Source organism: Puntigrus tetrazona, chromosome 5, assembly GCF_018831695.1.
Source record: "Puntigrus tetrazona isolate hp1 chromosome 5, ASM1883169v1, whole genome shotgun sequence".
NCBI lineage: Eukaryota > Metazoa > Chordata > Actinopteri > Cypriniformes > Cyprinidae > Puntigrus > Puntigrus tetrazona.
In genome coordinates this window covers 3427710-3441777 of record NC_056703.1, presented here as the reverse complement: position 1 = coordinate 3441777, position 14068 = coordinate 3427710, and the positions used below count along the sequence as shown (strand labels likewise).

Below are 14068 nucleotides of genomic sequence, written 5' to 3'. Positions count from 1 at the left end.
CAGATTACAGCATCATACAGATTCATAATACATAACCAGACACAGTCCGGAACTGTAACTTGTAGTTTCGCTTCACGCTGTCACTGTTTGAAGTAAACTGAATAATGCGTTAATACAAAAACGGTGCTGGCCCCTTTAAGAACGAGAGATCTGTCGCTATATACTGTCGCTAGACTAGCTAGCATTAACCCAAAATCTGCATGCTGTAGTTTACACAGGAAGGGTTAAAAATGTGCATCGATACAGTTTTTATTCTTTGCATTGCGTAGTTTATTTTGGTAGGTGAAGTGTCTATGAAGTAGCACCTCCGCGGCTAAATAGCAAATAAAATAATAAAATAATAATAAACTTTTTCTGCACTAAGCGAGTGAATTTTGCTAAGATATTTTCAGAGATGCTAGGAATAGCGTAGTAATTTTTAACACAACAATAATAATAATTTAAGCACAAATTTTAACAAAAAAAGTAAAAGAAACTTAAGGTACAATGTAAAAAAAAAAAAAATTAAATTTAAGTATATAAAACCTCTTAAAGTGGGACAAATTTGGTGTGCAATATTCCTTTAATTTTTTTATATATTTCTAGTATTCATGTTTCTGTAATGCACTAATATGCACTAGGCAGTCATGAGCAACAGTGCATTTGCACACTATTTTAAACTCAAAAGTAGCACAAAGCAACAAAACGATCTCAAAAGTTAAATTTCAAAAAGTAGCCTTTTGTTCAGTTTCGATACTGATCTTGAGATCTTGATGCCGTCCGAGAAACGGCTTCAGATGATTCGCTGAGAGAGCGCTCCCAACCAGTGTGACTCTTTTTGGCCGATTCTCCAAAAAGAAAGAACAGACTCAAAATAATGATTCCTTCACTAATTACTGGCCTCGCATCAAAAATTTGGGTCACGCTTGATCAGTCCGCACAGAGGTTGAAACTGGGGAAAAATTCATTTCGACCCAGTTTTGGTCTCCCGTTCCTCTCTAATACCTCAAGACTGTTCTTCCAAGCTCCTTAAGAGCGAAAAGAGGTCATTAATCTGAGTCTAGCGCTCATTTATTCTATTCCCACCGTTCTCCGCTTCCCAACTGCCGCCTTAATCTCGTTCTTGACCTACAGAGGTCTTGTCGACGGACGGCGAGCGCTGAATATCACTCACGATCTGACAGAGCCGGCTCTCTGCGAGACTTCAGATTATGTAATTTCTTCCATTTAAATGGGATAATCCTGTAGATTAGTTTCCTCCCAGGCTGGTCAGTCACAGATGTCCGTTTAGAGGGCCCAATGCTTATCTGTGTTATCATCGGGAAGCCGAGCTGTTAGCTGTAACTGTCTTTGCCGGGCTTAACGGTTGAGCCGTTTGCTTTACCCGCTCGCAACACAGACGTGACCTGCTTAAACCAAATGTGCCGTCAACTGAATTCTGGGAGTGGGAACATTATGAGCCGTTATGAGGCTTTGGAGCGGTTTGAAAATGGTTTCGCTGGCTGTTGATGAACGTTTTAGAATAAACTAGTCCACCTTGAACAAGTTTGGAGTTGTATAATGCGTCGTATTCACACCAAGGATGCATTTTTTGGGTTAAAAATGCAATTGTGTGAAATGTTTTCTATTTTTAGAATATAATTGGCTAAGCTGTATTTTCAAAATCATTTCTCCAGTCTTCAGTGTCACATGATTCTTCGGAAATCATGCTAATATGCTGATTTGGAACATTTCTGGTTATTATCGTCAAAGTTGGACACTTTTTTGCTGCTTAATATTTCACCGATGAAATGGATTCTTTGACAAATAGAGAATTCAAACAAACTTTATTTATTTTTTCTAAAATGATGAATGCCGCCCTTTCATACAAACCCGTTTAATGCAATTGTTAATTTCTTTCAAAGCTTTAAAATCCCATTTCTTTATCAAATCGCTGTGTACAAGAATGGTTTGGAGTAAAATGATATGTTGGTAAGGTAATGTCAACAAAACCCAAGTAAAAATAGCAAACCAGTCTACTCCAAAGAGGAGCTAAAGAAGTGTTTATGAACTGCTTATTATAAACCTTTCTGCTTTTGAGAAGTCCGAGAAGAAAAGTTATGGCTTTAGGGCAAAAGATAGGTTCTCGAATTAATGAAATGCATTCACTTCAACAAGACCAAGCAAGAACACTTACATGCTACTTTGAAAAATAGGTGCATAAAAGAAGATCTTCGTGATGCATGGTTTAAAGGAAAAGTCTGACTCGCCACGAGCGTTCAAGAGCGACTGATTCGAGGAATGGGACTGGAATCGATTTGGATTTTGGATCGTGCTTCTAACCAACTTCTCCCAAATAAATAAATGAATAAATGACTCCAGTTGAGTAATGGAAAAAACCGCATACGACCAATGAGCTTTCAAAGACTCGTGGTTTGTGGTTTTGCGAGCCCAGCTCAGACGCGCTCGTGCAGTCTCTTGAACTCTCGAGTCGACTCGCTTTTCGTTTCCGTCGAGGAGGTGAGATCAAGTCTGCATTTAGCCTGCCATGTCAGAAATCCTCCTCCGTATGGCACGCGTCCACTCGGGGCCACATTCACATGAGCACCCTCTAGTGAGAGAAGGATAAAGACGAAATGACGTAATGCGGAGTAATCTGGCACGCTGAGAGGATTGAGACGTGGGTTTATTTCGTGGCAGTTGAATTGCATCATGCTTAACCCCCAAATGTTTGCTTTTTATGAAATGAATGCAATCTGTGGGTTTTTTGGGTGAACGTTGGGGGCCAAACAAACACGCTTTCCTCTCGGAGATCCACTTCTTATAAACCAAATAAAACCCAGAACCTGTGGGTGAAGCTAGGGGTCATGCACAGAAGCTGTATTTATACATTCGGTCGCGTATCGTGGGTAGAATCGCAAAAACGCATTTCACGAATGCCCTCTTTGTCCGTCCCAGCACGAGTTCGTGAGGAGAGAGCGTCCTCCGCGGGTCCTCATCGATCTGATCCAGAGGACGAAGGATGCGGTCAGAGAGCTGGACAACCTGCAGTACCGTAAAATGAAGAAAATCCTCTACCAAGAGAAACACAACGGCCCAATGGGGGAGTCTCAGGAAGACGAGGAGGTGGGTATAGGAAGGCCATACGCACGGGGACTTCCCTCGGTTAAAGATTGGTCGACTGCATTCAAAAAATACTACATAATTCAATGTCGTTTAGTCAAATCAACCAATTCTTGACTTCCATTTTATATATATAATAAGTTCAGTTATTCTTATTTTCGTATATATTATCACCTTCAGCCAAAACAAATAATCCAGTTTATTCAGTAAATGCAAAAAAGCTTTAAGTCATGTTAGCAGGTCCTCAGCCCAAGCGCATGCTCTACGCTCTACCCCCTAAAGCACTGACGTACCGGAAACCGCTTTAAATGCAGACATAAAAGAGCATTAAACATTAACAAGTCTCCCGATTTGATCATTTTAATAAAAATGCCTAAAAAAAATGTTTCAGCATTTACTGTGGTTGTAAAGACTTGTTGGATTAAGGGCATTTACTTGCAGGCATCAAATATTAGTTTTGGCCTACTTAATTGAAATATGTTATTTCAAAATGAAAATATTAATTTGAACCAAAACACCACTGTTTTAAGTCAGTTTAACATGAAAAAAATAAATAAATAAAAATAAATATATAATATATATATATATATATATATATATATATATATATATATATATATATATATATATATATATATATATATGTATATGTGTGTGTGTGTGTGTATATATATATATATATATATATATATATACACACACACACACATATATATATATATATATATATATATATATATATATATATATATATATATATATATATATATATATATATATATATATATACATATATATATACATATAAAATTCATTCATTCTTTCAGGAACAATACATCATTAAAAAAACAAAAAAATTCATTCTTTCAGAACAATTTTGCCAACCCTGTACTTTTTTTGACACAATATAATTTTATTGAAATAAACATACCTATTTTAAACTCTGTCTTAGTTGCTCAGAATGAAAACTTTGAATAAATGCAATAACCTAGTGACCTGTACTTCAGCTATACTGAGTAGATTTGATTCAATACTATACAGAAATGCGCATTATAAATGAACCGACTTGAACTGAACTATATTTTACGGTAATATATACTGTAAGCTGTTCTGAATTACACCAAAAGTATGTGCAATTATATATTTTCTTTTCTGAATAGCACTGATAAGGGACTTTCAGTAATAATACAGGCCTTACAGGGAGATGTAGTAAGTGCAATAATTATTATGCAATAATATTTAGAATATAATATTTTTCAAGTAATCCCATTTTATTAACCAATGTCTTTACTGCTGACTTTTGATGATCCAGTTCAGCCATACTAATAAGCATAAATTACCTTAGGCTAACAATTAAAACAATTTAATTTTTTTTTTATTGCTGAAGAGTATTGAACTTTCTTTTCCTGCATTCTACACTACAGACATGAGTTTACTCTTCCTTCAGCCTGTGGTTTATTCATTGCACATTTAGACACAAAAGGGCTTTTCATTTGCTATAAGAATAACTTACTACATAAAAAAATTGCAATGCATTACTTTTAAAAGTGACTTTCCCTGACACTGGTAAGGTTTTGGGTTTTCAGCGAGGATGGTGATCTGTTTCCTCTGTCTGTCTTGCAGGATGGAGATCAGGCAGGCTGTAAGATGAACAGTTTGGGCAGTAATCACTCCATCCCCAGCACCTCGGTGAGCACGGGCAGTCAGAGCAGCAGCGTCAACAGCCTGCAGGAGGTGCAAGACGACTCGTGCTCCGAGCTGCACCACGACTACGACAGCACCCTCGAGTCTTCCACGCACCACAAAAAGGTCCCGAACCGTCCTGTGCATTTAAACTGGCGTTCGATCTCGACCAAAATAGGCGCTTTATGAGGTTGAAAGCCGAAGGAATACACTTTGCGTTAACGGGATAGGACGGTATTTGGCTGAGATGCAACCAATCTGAGGATGCGAAAAACATCGAAATATTGCGAAAATCGCCCTCCTTAGCAATGCATGTGTCTAACCAGCAATTCGTTTTGATATATTTATGGTAGGAATTTAACAAAGCGTCTCCACGGATCACTTCTTAATGTTTTTGGCTATTGCTACGAATGCAACTTGTGACCGGTTTTGTGCAGATGCTTTCCGGTACGTTCCTGGAAGTCATTTCCTATGATTTTCTCTCTCAGTCGGGCTCTGTAATTCTCAGAAAACTGGCTTGTTACGGTTTTAATGGTACGCGCAGTCTTTCAGGCCACAGAGAAGGTATACTTAAAGTTATTATTAGACTGAAGATGAAAAAGTTCAATGACGCTCTTCTCTACCAAATATGCACACTTGCGTTTGAGGCGACTATGCACTAAAAATGTTTCCCTTTGTGGTCAAATTGTGCTCGAAACGACTCTCGCTGTTCTTATCAGTCCAAGGGTTCGAAGTGCTTCGCAAAATCAGCTTTTTGCTATACGTTTGATCAAATATGTGCAACTTTGTGGAGCGCGAGAGGCTTCTTTCAAAAACAGTAAATTGAAAAAAAAAAATTATACAAACGCCAAACTTTTAATACAGTAAACGATATTGAAATAAACTTCAGATCTAAGAAGTGCATGCTATAGGAACTAAAAATGTTCCCTGTGGTTAAATTGTGCTTTTTGTTTCTAGTCTAAAAACCAATGACTACTGTACGTACAACAAATCAAGAAGGCTGTGATTTAAATAAAATAGATTGCTCTTAAATATCACATTAATAATACCTTTTTTAATATTTTTCTTTGATGATATTAATAATAATTATTGCTGGTAAAATCGCACATTTTAAGGGAAAGTCCCTGCACAGCCAACAGGTTTTTAGATGGCACTTTTTATATATTTTTTCCCCCCTCTGGTTATTTTTATGTTCTCTAAAAAGTGTGCAACTTCGAACGTTCGTGTGCTCTTTCCAACACGTGATGGAGTTGAAGCTTGTGGGTCAAATAACCAAGATGTTTTGCGATAGTTCGCTTGTTTTGGACGGATCGCGAAAGATGCAGTCAAACCAAAAATATATGCAGACGCCATAGAAAACGGTGATACGAGAAGTCAGAGTTAAAGCGTGTCCGAACAAATTCATCTTGATAATCTATGCATGTAATGGATTTAAGTTTAATTACACATTTAGATGATGCCAATTTAGTTCAACCAGTTCAAGCAAGTAAATGCTTTGTGTATATATATATATATATATATATATATATATATATATATATATATATATATATATATATATATATATATATTATATATATATATATATATATATATTTATATATATATATATATATATAACCTTTACATGCAAATAAGTCAAATATTTGACTTGACTTTTGCCAGATGAAATGCGTTTGATTTAAGCGCGTTAGATTTATTCGTGTTTGTTCAAATTCGTCTCTCGAGTGAAGGACTTTTGCAGCTTTTAGTTTAATTCTTACTCGGTTTTTATCTCACATTCCTGTTAGACACATCCGTGCCTTTTCATTCTGGTGCATTTGTCCTTTGCTCTCGCATTGCTCTCCGTTTGATTATTCCGAATACTTTTGAGGACGTGAAGCAGAAAATGTATGTTTGATGCATATCGCTCGTACAAAGCGCTAGATGTAAAGTTTTAGTCAAATGCACGGCTTGATTGGTGGTGCTTGTGTCCTCTCTTGTCCTCAGGATCATCAGTTCATCCGCGATGACCTTCCTCACCGCGAGCACCGCTCGGACCTCCGGCCGTCCTCGTCGGAAAGAGCCCCGGCTCACAACTACAAAAACCGCGAGCGCTTCGCCACCATCAAGTCGGCTTCACTGGTGAGGAAAAAGAATGACATCATCCCCCTCCTCTCCCGCTTCACTCTTTCTTTTCCTCGTCATCCCTTTGCTTTAATGCGCCGCGGTCATCTCTCTCTCCCTCTCGGTGGTCTTTGCCTCCTCCTCTTCCTGTTTAACCCTCTCTTTATTCGGAGGAAGACAAAAAGCGTCTTACTTTTTTCTCTTTCACGTCTGTTGTCACGGCAACGCGATTCGGTCAATAGCCAGCTGCGCTCCTCGCACGAGTCGCTGGTGTTGTTGTCTGCTGTTAGTTGATGCCTCACTAAAGGATATTCTCGGGGACGACGACACGCAAAAAAAAAAAAAGGCGCAGGGTCAGCGTGAGACGCAAATATGCAATTAAGCACGCCGAATAATCTATTGTGATGCGAGCACTTCCAGCCTAATTGATGAATAAATGGAGATGGAGGGCAGGCGGTGTAGTCGATCGCAGCGTGCTTGGTTTAAATGATGATGTCACCTGTTCGGGCCCCGTTTGGCTGGAGCCCGAGCGCCCTCTAGGGGCAGACGAGCGCCGCCGACCTCGTCTGATGCCACAGACACTCATCCATCATTTCAGATGATCACAAAGGGGTTCGGCGGTGGCGGGTTTACAAGCATGTTTTTATTTCCTCCGCCGGGGGAATCGAGCGCGCGCCGTTTGTTCGTTTCACGCTCGCGTTCGAGGAGACCACGCAGGGAAAGAGACCGTCTTTGTGTTTGATGCGAAGCGCCGTAGAGGAGGGGCGAGGTGTAGAAAGAAAGTGAGACGGTGGGGGGGGAAGACAAAAGACGTGCGAAGACCGAATGAAGTCATAAGAGTTCGTTTTTTCGAAAATTGAGATTTGTGTATCGGACCGCGTTTGACTGAGACGCAGCTCTCAACTGAGGGAGCAAACTAATATCGATATTGTGAAAATCACCTTTAAAGTTCCTAGAAATGCGTATTGCTAATCGAACAGTGCATTTACTAAATATCTTCATGGGAATTGATCTTTGCTCGATACGCTAATGATTTTTGGATCATTTTGACCCACACGATGTATTTGTTTGCTATTGCTACAAATATGCCTGCGCTCCTTATAAGTGCTTTTGTGCTCCAGAGACGGGTATTGAATTAATTAATCTGATAAATCTGCAGTTGACGTCCTACATAAAGCTCATGATTTATCACGTGGTTCTCTGATAAACGGCCGTTAAGTTTGGGTCAGTTTTTGAAAGGCTTACGTTCGCCCTGGTTGCTTTTTTTTTTGGCTATGCAACAGGTATGGTAATTATTATTACCATTTCAAGTAACCGCTTTCTATTTTAACATATTTCAAAATGTAATTCATTCCTGTGGTGGCAGCACTGAATTTTCAGCGTCTTCAGTGTCACATGATCCTTCAGAAATGTTTCTGAGACACTGATTTGTTGCCCAAGAAAGAATGAACAAGAAAGGACAAAAGAACAGTATTCTTTCATAACATTGAAGTATGTACACTTTTAATAAAAGTTGTATATATATATATATATATATATATATATATATATATATATATATATATATATATATATATATATATATATATATATATATATATATATATATATATATATAGGACTAATATTAATATTGTGTATATTTAATATATATTTAAGAAAAGAAAAGAAAAGAAAACAAAGTAGCTCATTTTAATCAGTATTTTAAATTGATACATTTTGCTACTAAAGTAAAAATGTATCAGTTGATTACTCAAATATAGTTGATATATTTTCTCTTAACTCTTCTGCAATCTAATTTTTGATATTTTTGAAGAATTTCTGTAAGAGATGCATCAGTTTCATCAAGGCTGCATCAAGAATACAGCTTAGTGCAATTAGTGCAATGTAAAATAACATTTTTCTGTTTTAATATTATGCCAATATAATCTCTATTGGCAAAAGTTGCCAATTGTTATTTAAAAAACTAAATAAAAATTAAAAACTCTCTCTCTCTCTCTCTCTCTCTCTCTCTCTCTCTCTCTCTCTCTCTATATATATATATATATAATTATAATTATATTTATTTTATTTTATTTTATTTATTTTTCAAGATTCTTTTGAGTAAAAGTTTAAAAGAGGGGCATTTATTTAAAACAGAAATATTTTCTAACAATATACACTACCGTTTAAATGTTTGGAGTCAGTACATTTTTTTATTTATTTTTTTTATTTATTTTCTTTTAAGTAATTAAAACTGCTCCAGAAGGATGTGTTGAAGTGATAGCTAATATCTGTATTGTTAGGAAATATTTATGTTTTGAATAAAAGCTGCTCTTTTAAACCTTTTTGTTTATCAAAGTATCCCGAAAAAAGCATTAGTTTAAAGAAAAAAATAAACTTTGCCAACATTGATCGTTCTGATAATAAATTAGATTGGAGTAATGACTGATGGAAATTCAGCGTTGCGTCACAGGAATAAATTATATTTTAAAGTATAAGCATATTACATTAAACATTTGCAAGCTTACTTTTGTTTCAGAATTTTTTATGAGTATAAGGGACATCTTAGTCTTACCGATCCCAAACTTATAAGCTATAAGCACCTGAGCTCTTCGCACGTTTACATCTGATCTGAAATGGTCGGAAGCTGTTACACCTTTGACCTGGAAGCGTTTCTTTCGCTCTTTCTTCTCATTCTTGCCAGGGTTTAGTGCTATCACATGGCCCTTCGCTGAGGCCGATAGGGGCATCTGGGCAGAAAGCGATCGGATTGGAGAGCGCGCTTACAGTGGGGCTTCTGATTCAGGGCGATTAGGAAATTTCCCCCTTCGACAGGCGTCTCATGTGACTGGCCTACTAAACGCCGCTTAGGCCTCTCTGAGAACCTCATTCATTCCCGGCGCACCTGCGAGGAGAGAGGAGAAGCAGTGTTCGCCCCCTCGCTCTTTATCCCCTCTCTCTTTCTCTCCCGCTGGGATTTGAGCGAGTGCTTTTGGGGGATGTAGTTCAGGCGGCTCTCCATGTTCTCACGGGTGGTTTATTTCGCCAATATGTTTGGCTTGAGGAGTTCAGGTGGGAGTTACGAGAAACTCAACGAACAGTTCGATCTGGACACGCCCTTCTTCCAGGTTTGTCTCGCAGCGCTTCGCCGAAGTCGAGGCGACGGTTGGCTTTTTCTGTTTTCGTCTTCATGTTTAGAGGCGTCCGTGACCTTCGAGAAAATGCACAAAGGCAACGTCGGCGTTGCAAAATAGCAACTTTTTTAGATATTGCAGTGCAGTTAGTACTTGTCAGTATAGTAATGTAGTGTTTGTTATGCTCCGATTCGCCTATTAATCGATTTCTGTGCCGTAGATTTCATGGCTTTTTCTGGTTATTCATGCTATTCGTGGTTAATCGATGGGCAATGTGTGAGTTATTGGTTTCTCTTTCCAGATCCTCACATTTCACCAAATATTTCTTGGGGGATGCTTTAGTAACACGTCTAAAACGCGCCAATACCGATTAAAATACGAGAGTAGGGATTTTCCGTTTCGATTAGATTTTCAAACTTTGATCGCCGTCTTTCAAGAACGGTCTGTGGGTAATTCATTCATCCATTTATTTTTTTTGAGCTGAAAAAACTCATCACAATCATCTAAAAAGTTGACCGAGCTCTTTTCCGTCTAGGTAACGCGTCAGATCCACGAACACGAGCAGGAAAATGAGCTCCGAGAGCAGATGTCGGGCTACAAACGCATGCGGCGGCAACACCAGAAGCAGCTGATCGCTCTGGAGAACAAGCTGAAGGCAGAGATGGACGAGCACAGACTGAAGCTCCAGAAAGAACTGGAAACACACGCCAACAATGCCTTCATTGAACTGGAGAAACTTGCCAAGAAGCACGCCATCCAAACGGACAAAGAAGTGCGTGATCTTTCTTTATTCTTCTGTTGAGACCCAAAGAGTTTAGTTGCCAGCTAATCAAATATCGGTCGCAATTGCAATAATCAAACGAAACATTCTGTGTTTTAATCTCGGCGCTCTTGGTGGTGTTAAAAGCGGTACATTGACTTGATGTTGACCAAAAAAATTGCGATTATCATCCGTAATGGTTATTCTTTATTTTAACATTTTGCACAAAGTTGCAAAAAAAGAATTGGTTGCAAAAGTTCGTGTAGATCATGCGAAAGCTGCCCCAGTTTGTTTTATTACTTTCCATATTTCGTGTTAAACAATGTAAATAGCCAAAGGATGAATGCTGATTATTCATGCAGCGCGTGCCAGAGAAGAAAATGGGAATGCGTGCATAAAAAATACAGAGTTGCAATGAAATATTAGTGCTTTTAGTGATAGGTCTGCGTTGTTTCTCAGATGAAAACACTGGCAGCCGATGAGAAGAAGTTCCAGCAGCAGATCATGGCCCAGCAGAAGAAAGAGCTCACCAACTTCCTCGATAACCAGAAGAAACAGTATAAGCTGTGCAAGGAGAAGATCAAAGAGGTTCTAGTCTCGTTCCTACAAGTCCTAAACCCCAATTTACTGGAGTTTTCATATTGGTCCAAAGAAAAAAACAACTCTACTGTTCAACTTATCAAGCCATCTAATGGTTTTAAATCACTAACTGCATCACATTTAAGTCATTTCGTGATCTGGAAATGTATTAATTAGTATGAGATAGTAAGTAGTAGGATGGCGGTGATGCACAATGGAAAAAGGTTATATAAAACTAGAAACGTTCATGCTTAAGCATGCAAAAAAACGAATGCATGTCAATCATTTCTTGAGGGCACAAAAAGGTTGCTTGTGCGCAACTTCCTCATCAGAAAATCAATGAAAAGATTATGTATATCACATATAAAGCTAAATGAAGTATAATAAAAAAAAATCTATATGAAACATTAATGTTAAATGTGTTCAGAAAGCCTACTGAATGCGTACGAGCTTTATATAAAAATAGAATAAAATCAAGTCTTGTCATGCATTTTACTTGGCGCTGAAAAATATGGCATAGAAAACACTACAGAAGTAGAACGGGTAGCAAACGCGAACTTAAAAATGTTCATATTTCTTTGTTCAGGAAATGAGTGAAGACCACAGCACGCCTAAGAAAGAGAAGCAGGAGAGGCTTTCCAAACACAAGGAGAACATTCAGCACTCTCAGGCCGAAGAAGAGGCTCAGCTTCTGGGTCAGCAGAGGGCTTTCTACGACAGAAACTGCAGAGCCTTCAAACGCAAGATCATGATCAAGAAGCACGAGTTTGAGCAGGAGCAGCTACGAGAGGTGGGAGCACGCTTAAACGTTTTGGGGTTGTAGTTCATTTAAAATGACTTGATAAAGGCAAGTAATATTTCTGCTCTTTTAAGATTGCTAAGTGTGTTGAGCATCAGATTTCACAGTGTGACTATCTTTGCTGTTTTGACACACACACACACACACACACACACACACGATAATCGCATGAAGGCTTTTCCCAGGGATAGTGCAAAATGTGAACCATTTCTCAGGGCTGATGACTGTTTTCAATTAATCTGATTTGAAAATAAGTAATGCAGCAATGTGCAAATCTCTTAATCTAGTGCTTTAATCTGCAGGAAACCTTCGGAAGTATTACCGAGTCTAAACCCATACACGGTCTATAAAGCAACAAACGTGATGATGCATAATCCAGTGGTTCGCAGTTTTAGTCCACATTTTGCATGTTCTCGTAGGAGAAAGTCTCCTTTTAAAGCTGCCCTTGACGATGCATATTATTAATAAAAAATTACTTTTTAATTAGAGCCGAGGAACAATCATCACATCCAAAATAAAAGTTGTTGTGCTCATAATATGTGCACGTGCTGTATATATTTATGATGTGTATATATATAAATACTTACACATGCATGTGTACATTTAAGAAAAAATTGTATTCTTATACATGAAATATATTTATGTATATGTTAATATTTTGTAATATATCCTGTGCATAATAGGATAATAAATATACACGGTACACACACAAACGTTTATTTTGGATGCTATTAATCATCGCTCAGCACTAGGTTTGATGTATTTACGGTTTAAAAAAAAAAAAGACAAAATATGAAATATGATATTACTTTTTAGGCGTAAAAGACAAATTTATAATTTTGACCCATACTATGTATTTTTGTCTATTGCTGCAAATGCACCTGTACTGCTTTTGTGCTCCAGGGTCAAATATGAATAATGTGATATTTTAATGTTAAATGTTCTTTCCGTCTGTCAGGAGTTGAATAAGAAGAAGACCCAGAAGGAAATGGAGCACGCTATGTTGATCCGGCAAGACGAGTCGACCCAAGAACTTGAGCACAGGCAGCTGAAGACCCTACAGAAACTGCGCATGGATCTGATCCGGCTGCAGCACCAGACAGAGCTGGAGAACCAGATCGAATACAACAACCGGAGAGAACGAGAACTGCACCGAAACATGTGCTCGAACTGCGGCAGCAGCCCAAGAACCTCAAGGTACCACCAACTTTTATTACTTGGCTATATATAGTGGGATTTTAACCTACAAAATCTATGTAGGTCTCATTGTTTCTACGACTGGGTAGATATTAAGAACATTATCAGGTCAATCGTTTCTTGATTTAACATTAGAACTAATGCTGTTTATATCATTGCGATTGTAATTGCATTCAAAAAGTAAGTAAACATTTAAGAAAAATGTTACTTTTATATATTGAATATATTGTATGAATATATATATACACACACACACACACACACATACATATTATATATACATACTCATTATATATATATATATATATATATATATATATATATATATATATATATATACACACACACATACACACACACATATATGCACATATATATACACATTATTTATATATATATATATATATATATATATATATATATATATATATATATATATATATAAACACACATATATACACACACACACATATATACACACACACACATATACATTATATACATACACATTATTTATATATATACACACACACACACACACACACATATATATATATACACACACACACACACATACATGCACACACACATATACACATTATATACATACACATTATTTATATATATATATATATATATATATATATATATATATATATATATATACACACACACACACACACACTTATATTCATATGATATAGTCAATAAAATAAGTTACATTTTTCATGTATATATGTGTGTATG

General features: G+C 37.3%; 1 protein-coding gene across 1 annotated transcript in view; it reads left to right on the top strand.

Annotated features, from left to right (window-relative positions):
• The window catches only part of taok3a (TAO kinase 3a), a 71310-nt gene that overhangs the window by 52416 nt on the left and 4826 nt on the right, over nucleotides 1-14068 (top strand). Inside the window, 8 exon segments of the mRNA XM_043238403.1 lie at nucleotides 2917-3084; nucleotides 4705-4890; nucleotides 6754-6888; nucleotides 10522-10758; nucleotides 11206-11334; nucleotides 11912-12115; nucleotides 13083-13275; nucleotides 13278-13321. Coding sequence (XP_043094338.1) covers nucleotides 2917-3084; nucleotides 4705-4890; nucleotides 6754-6888; nucleotides 10522-10758; nucleotides 11206-11334; nucleotides 11912-12115; nucleotides 13083-13275; nucleotides 13278-13321 — 1296 coding nt within the window.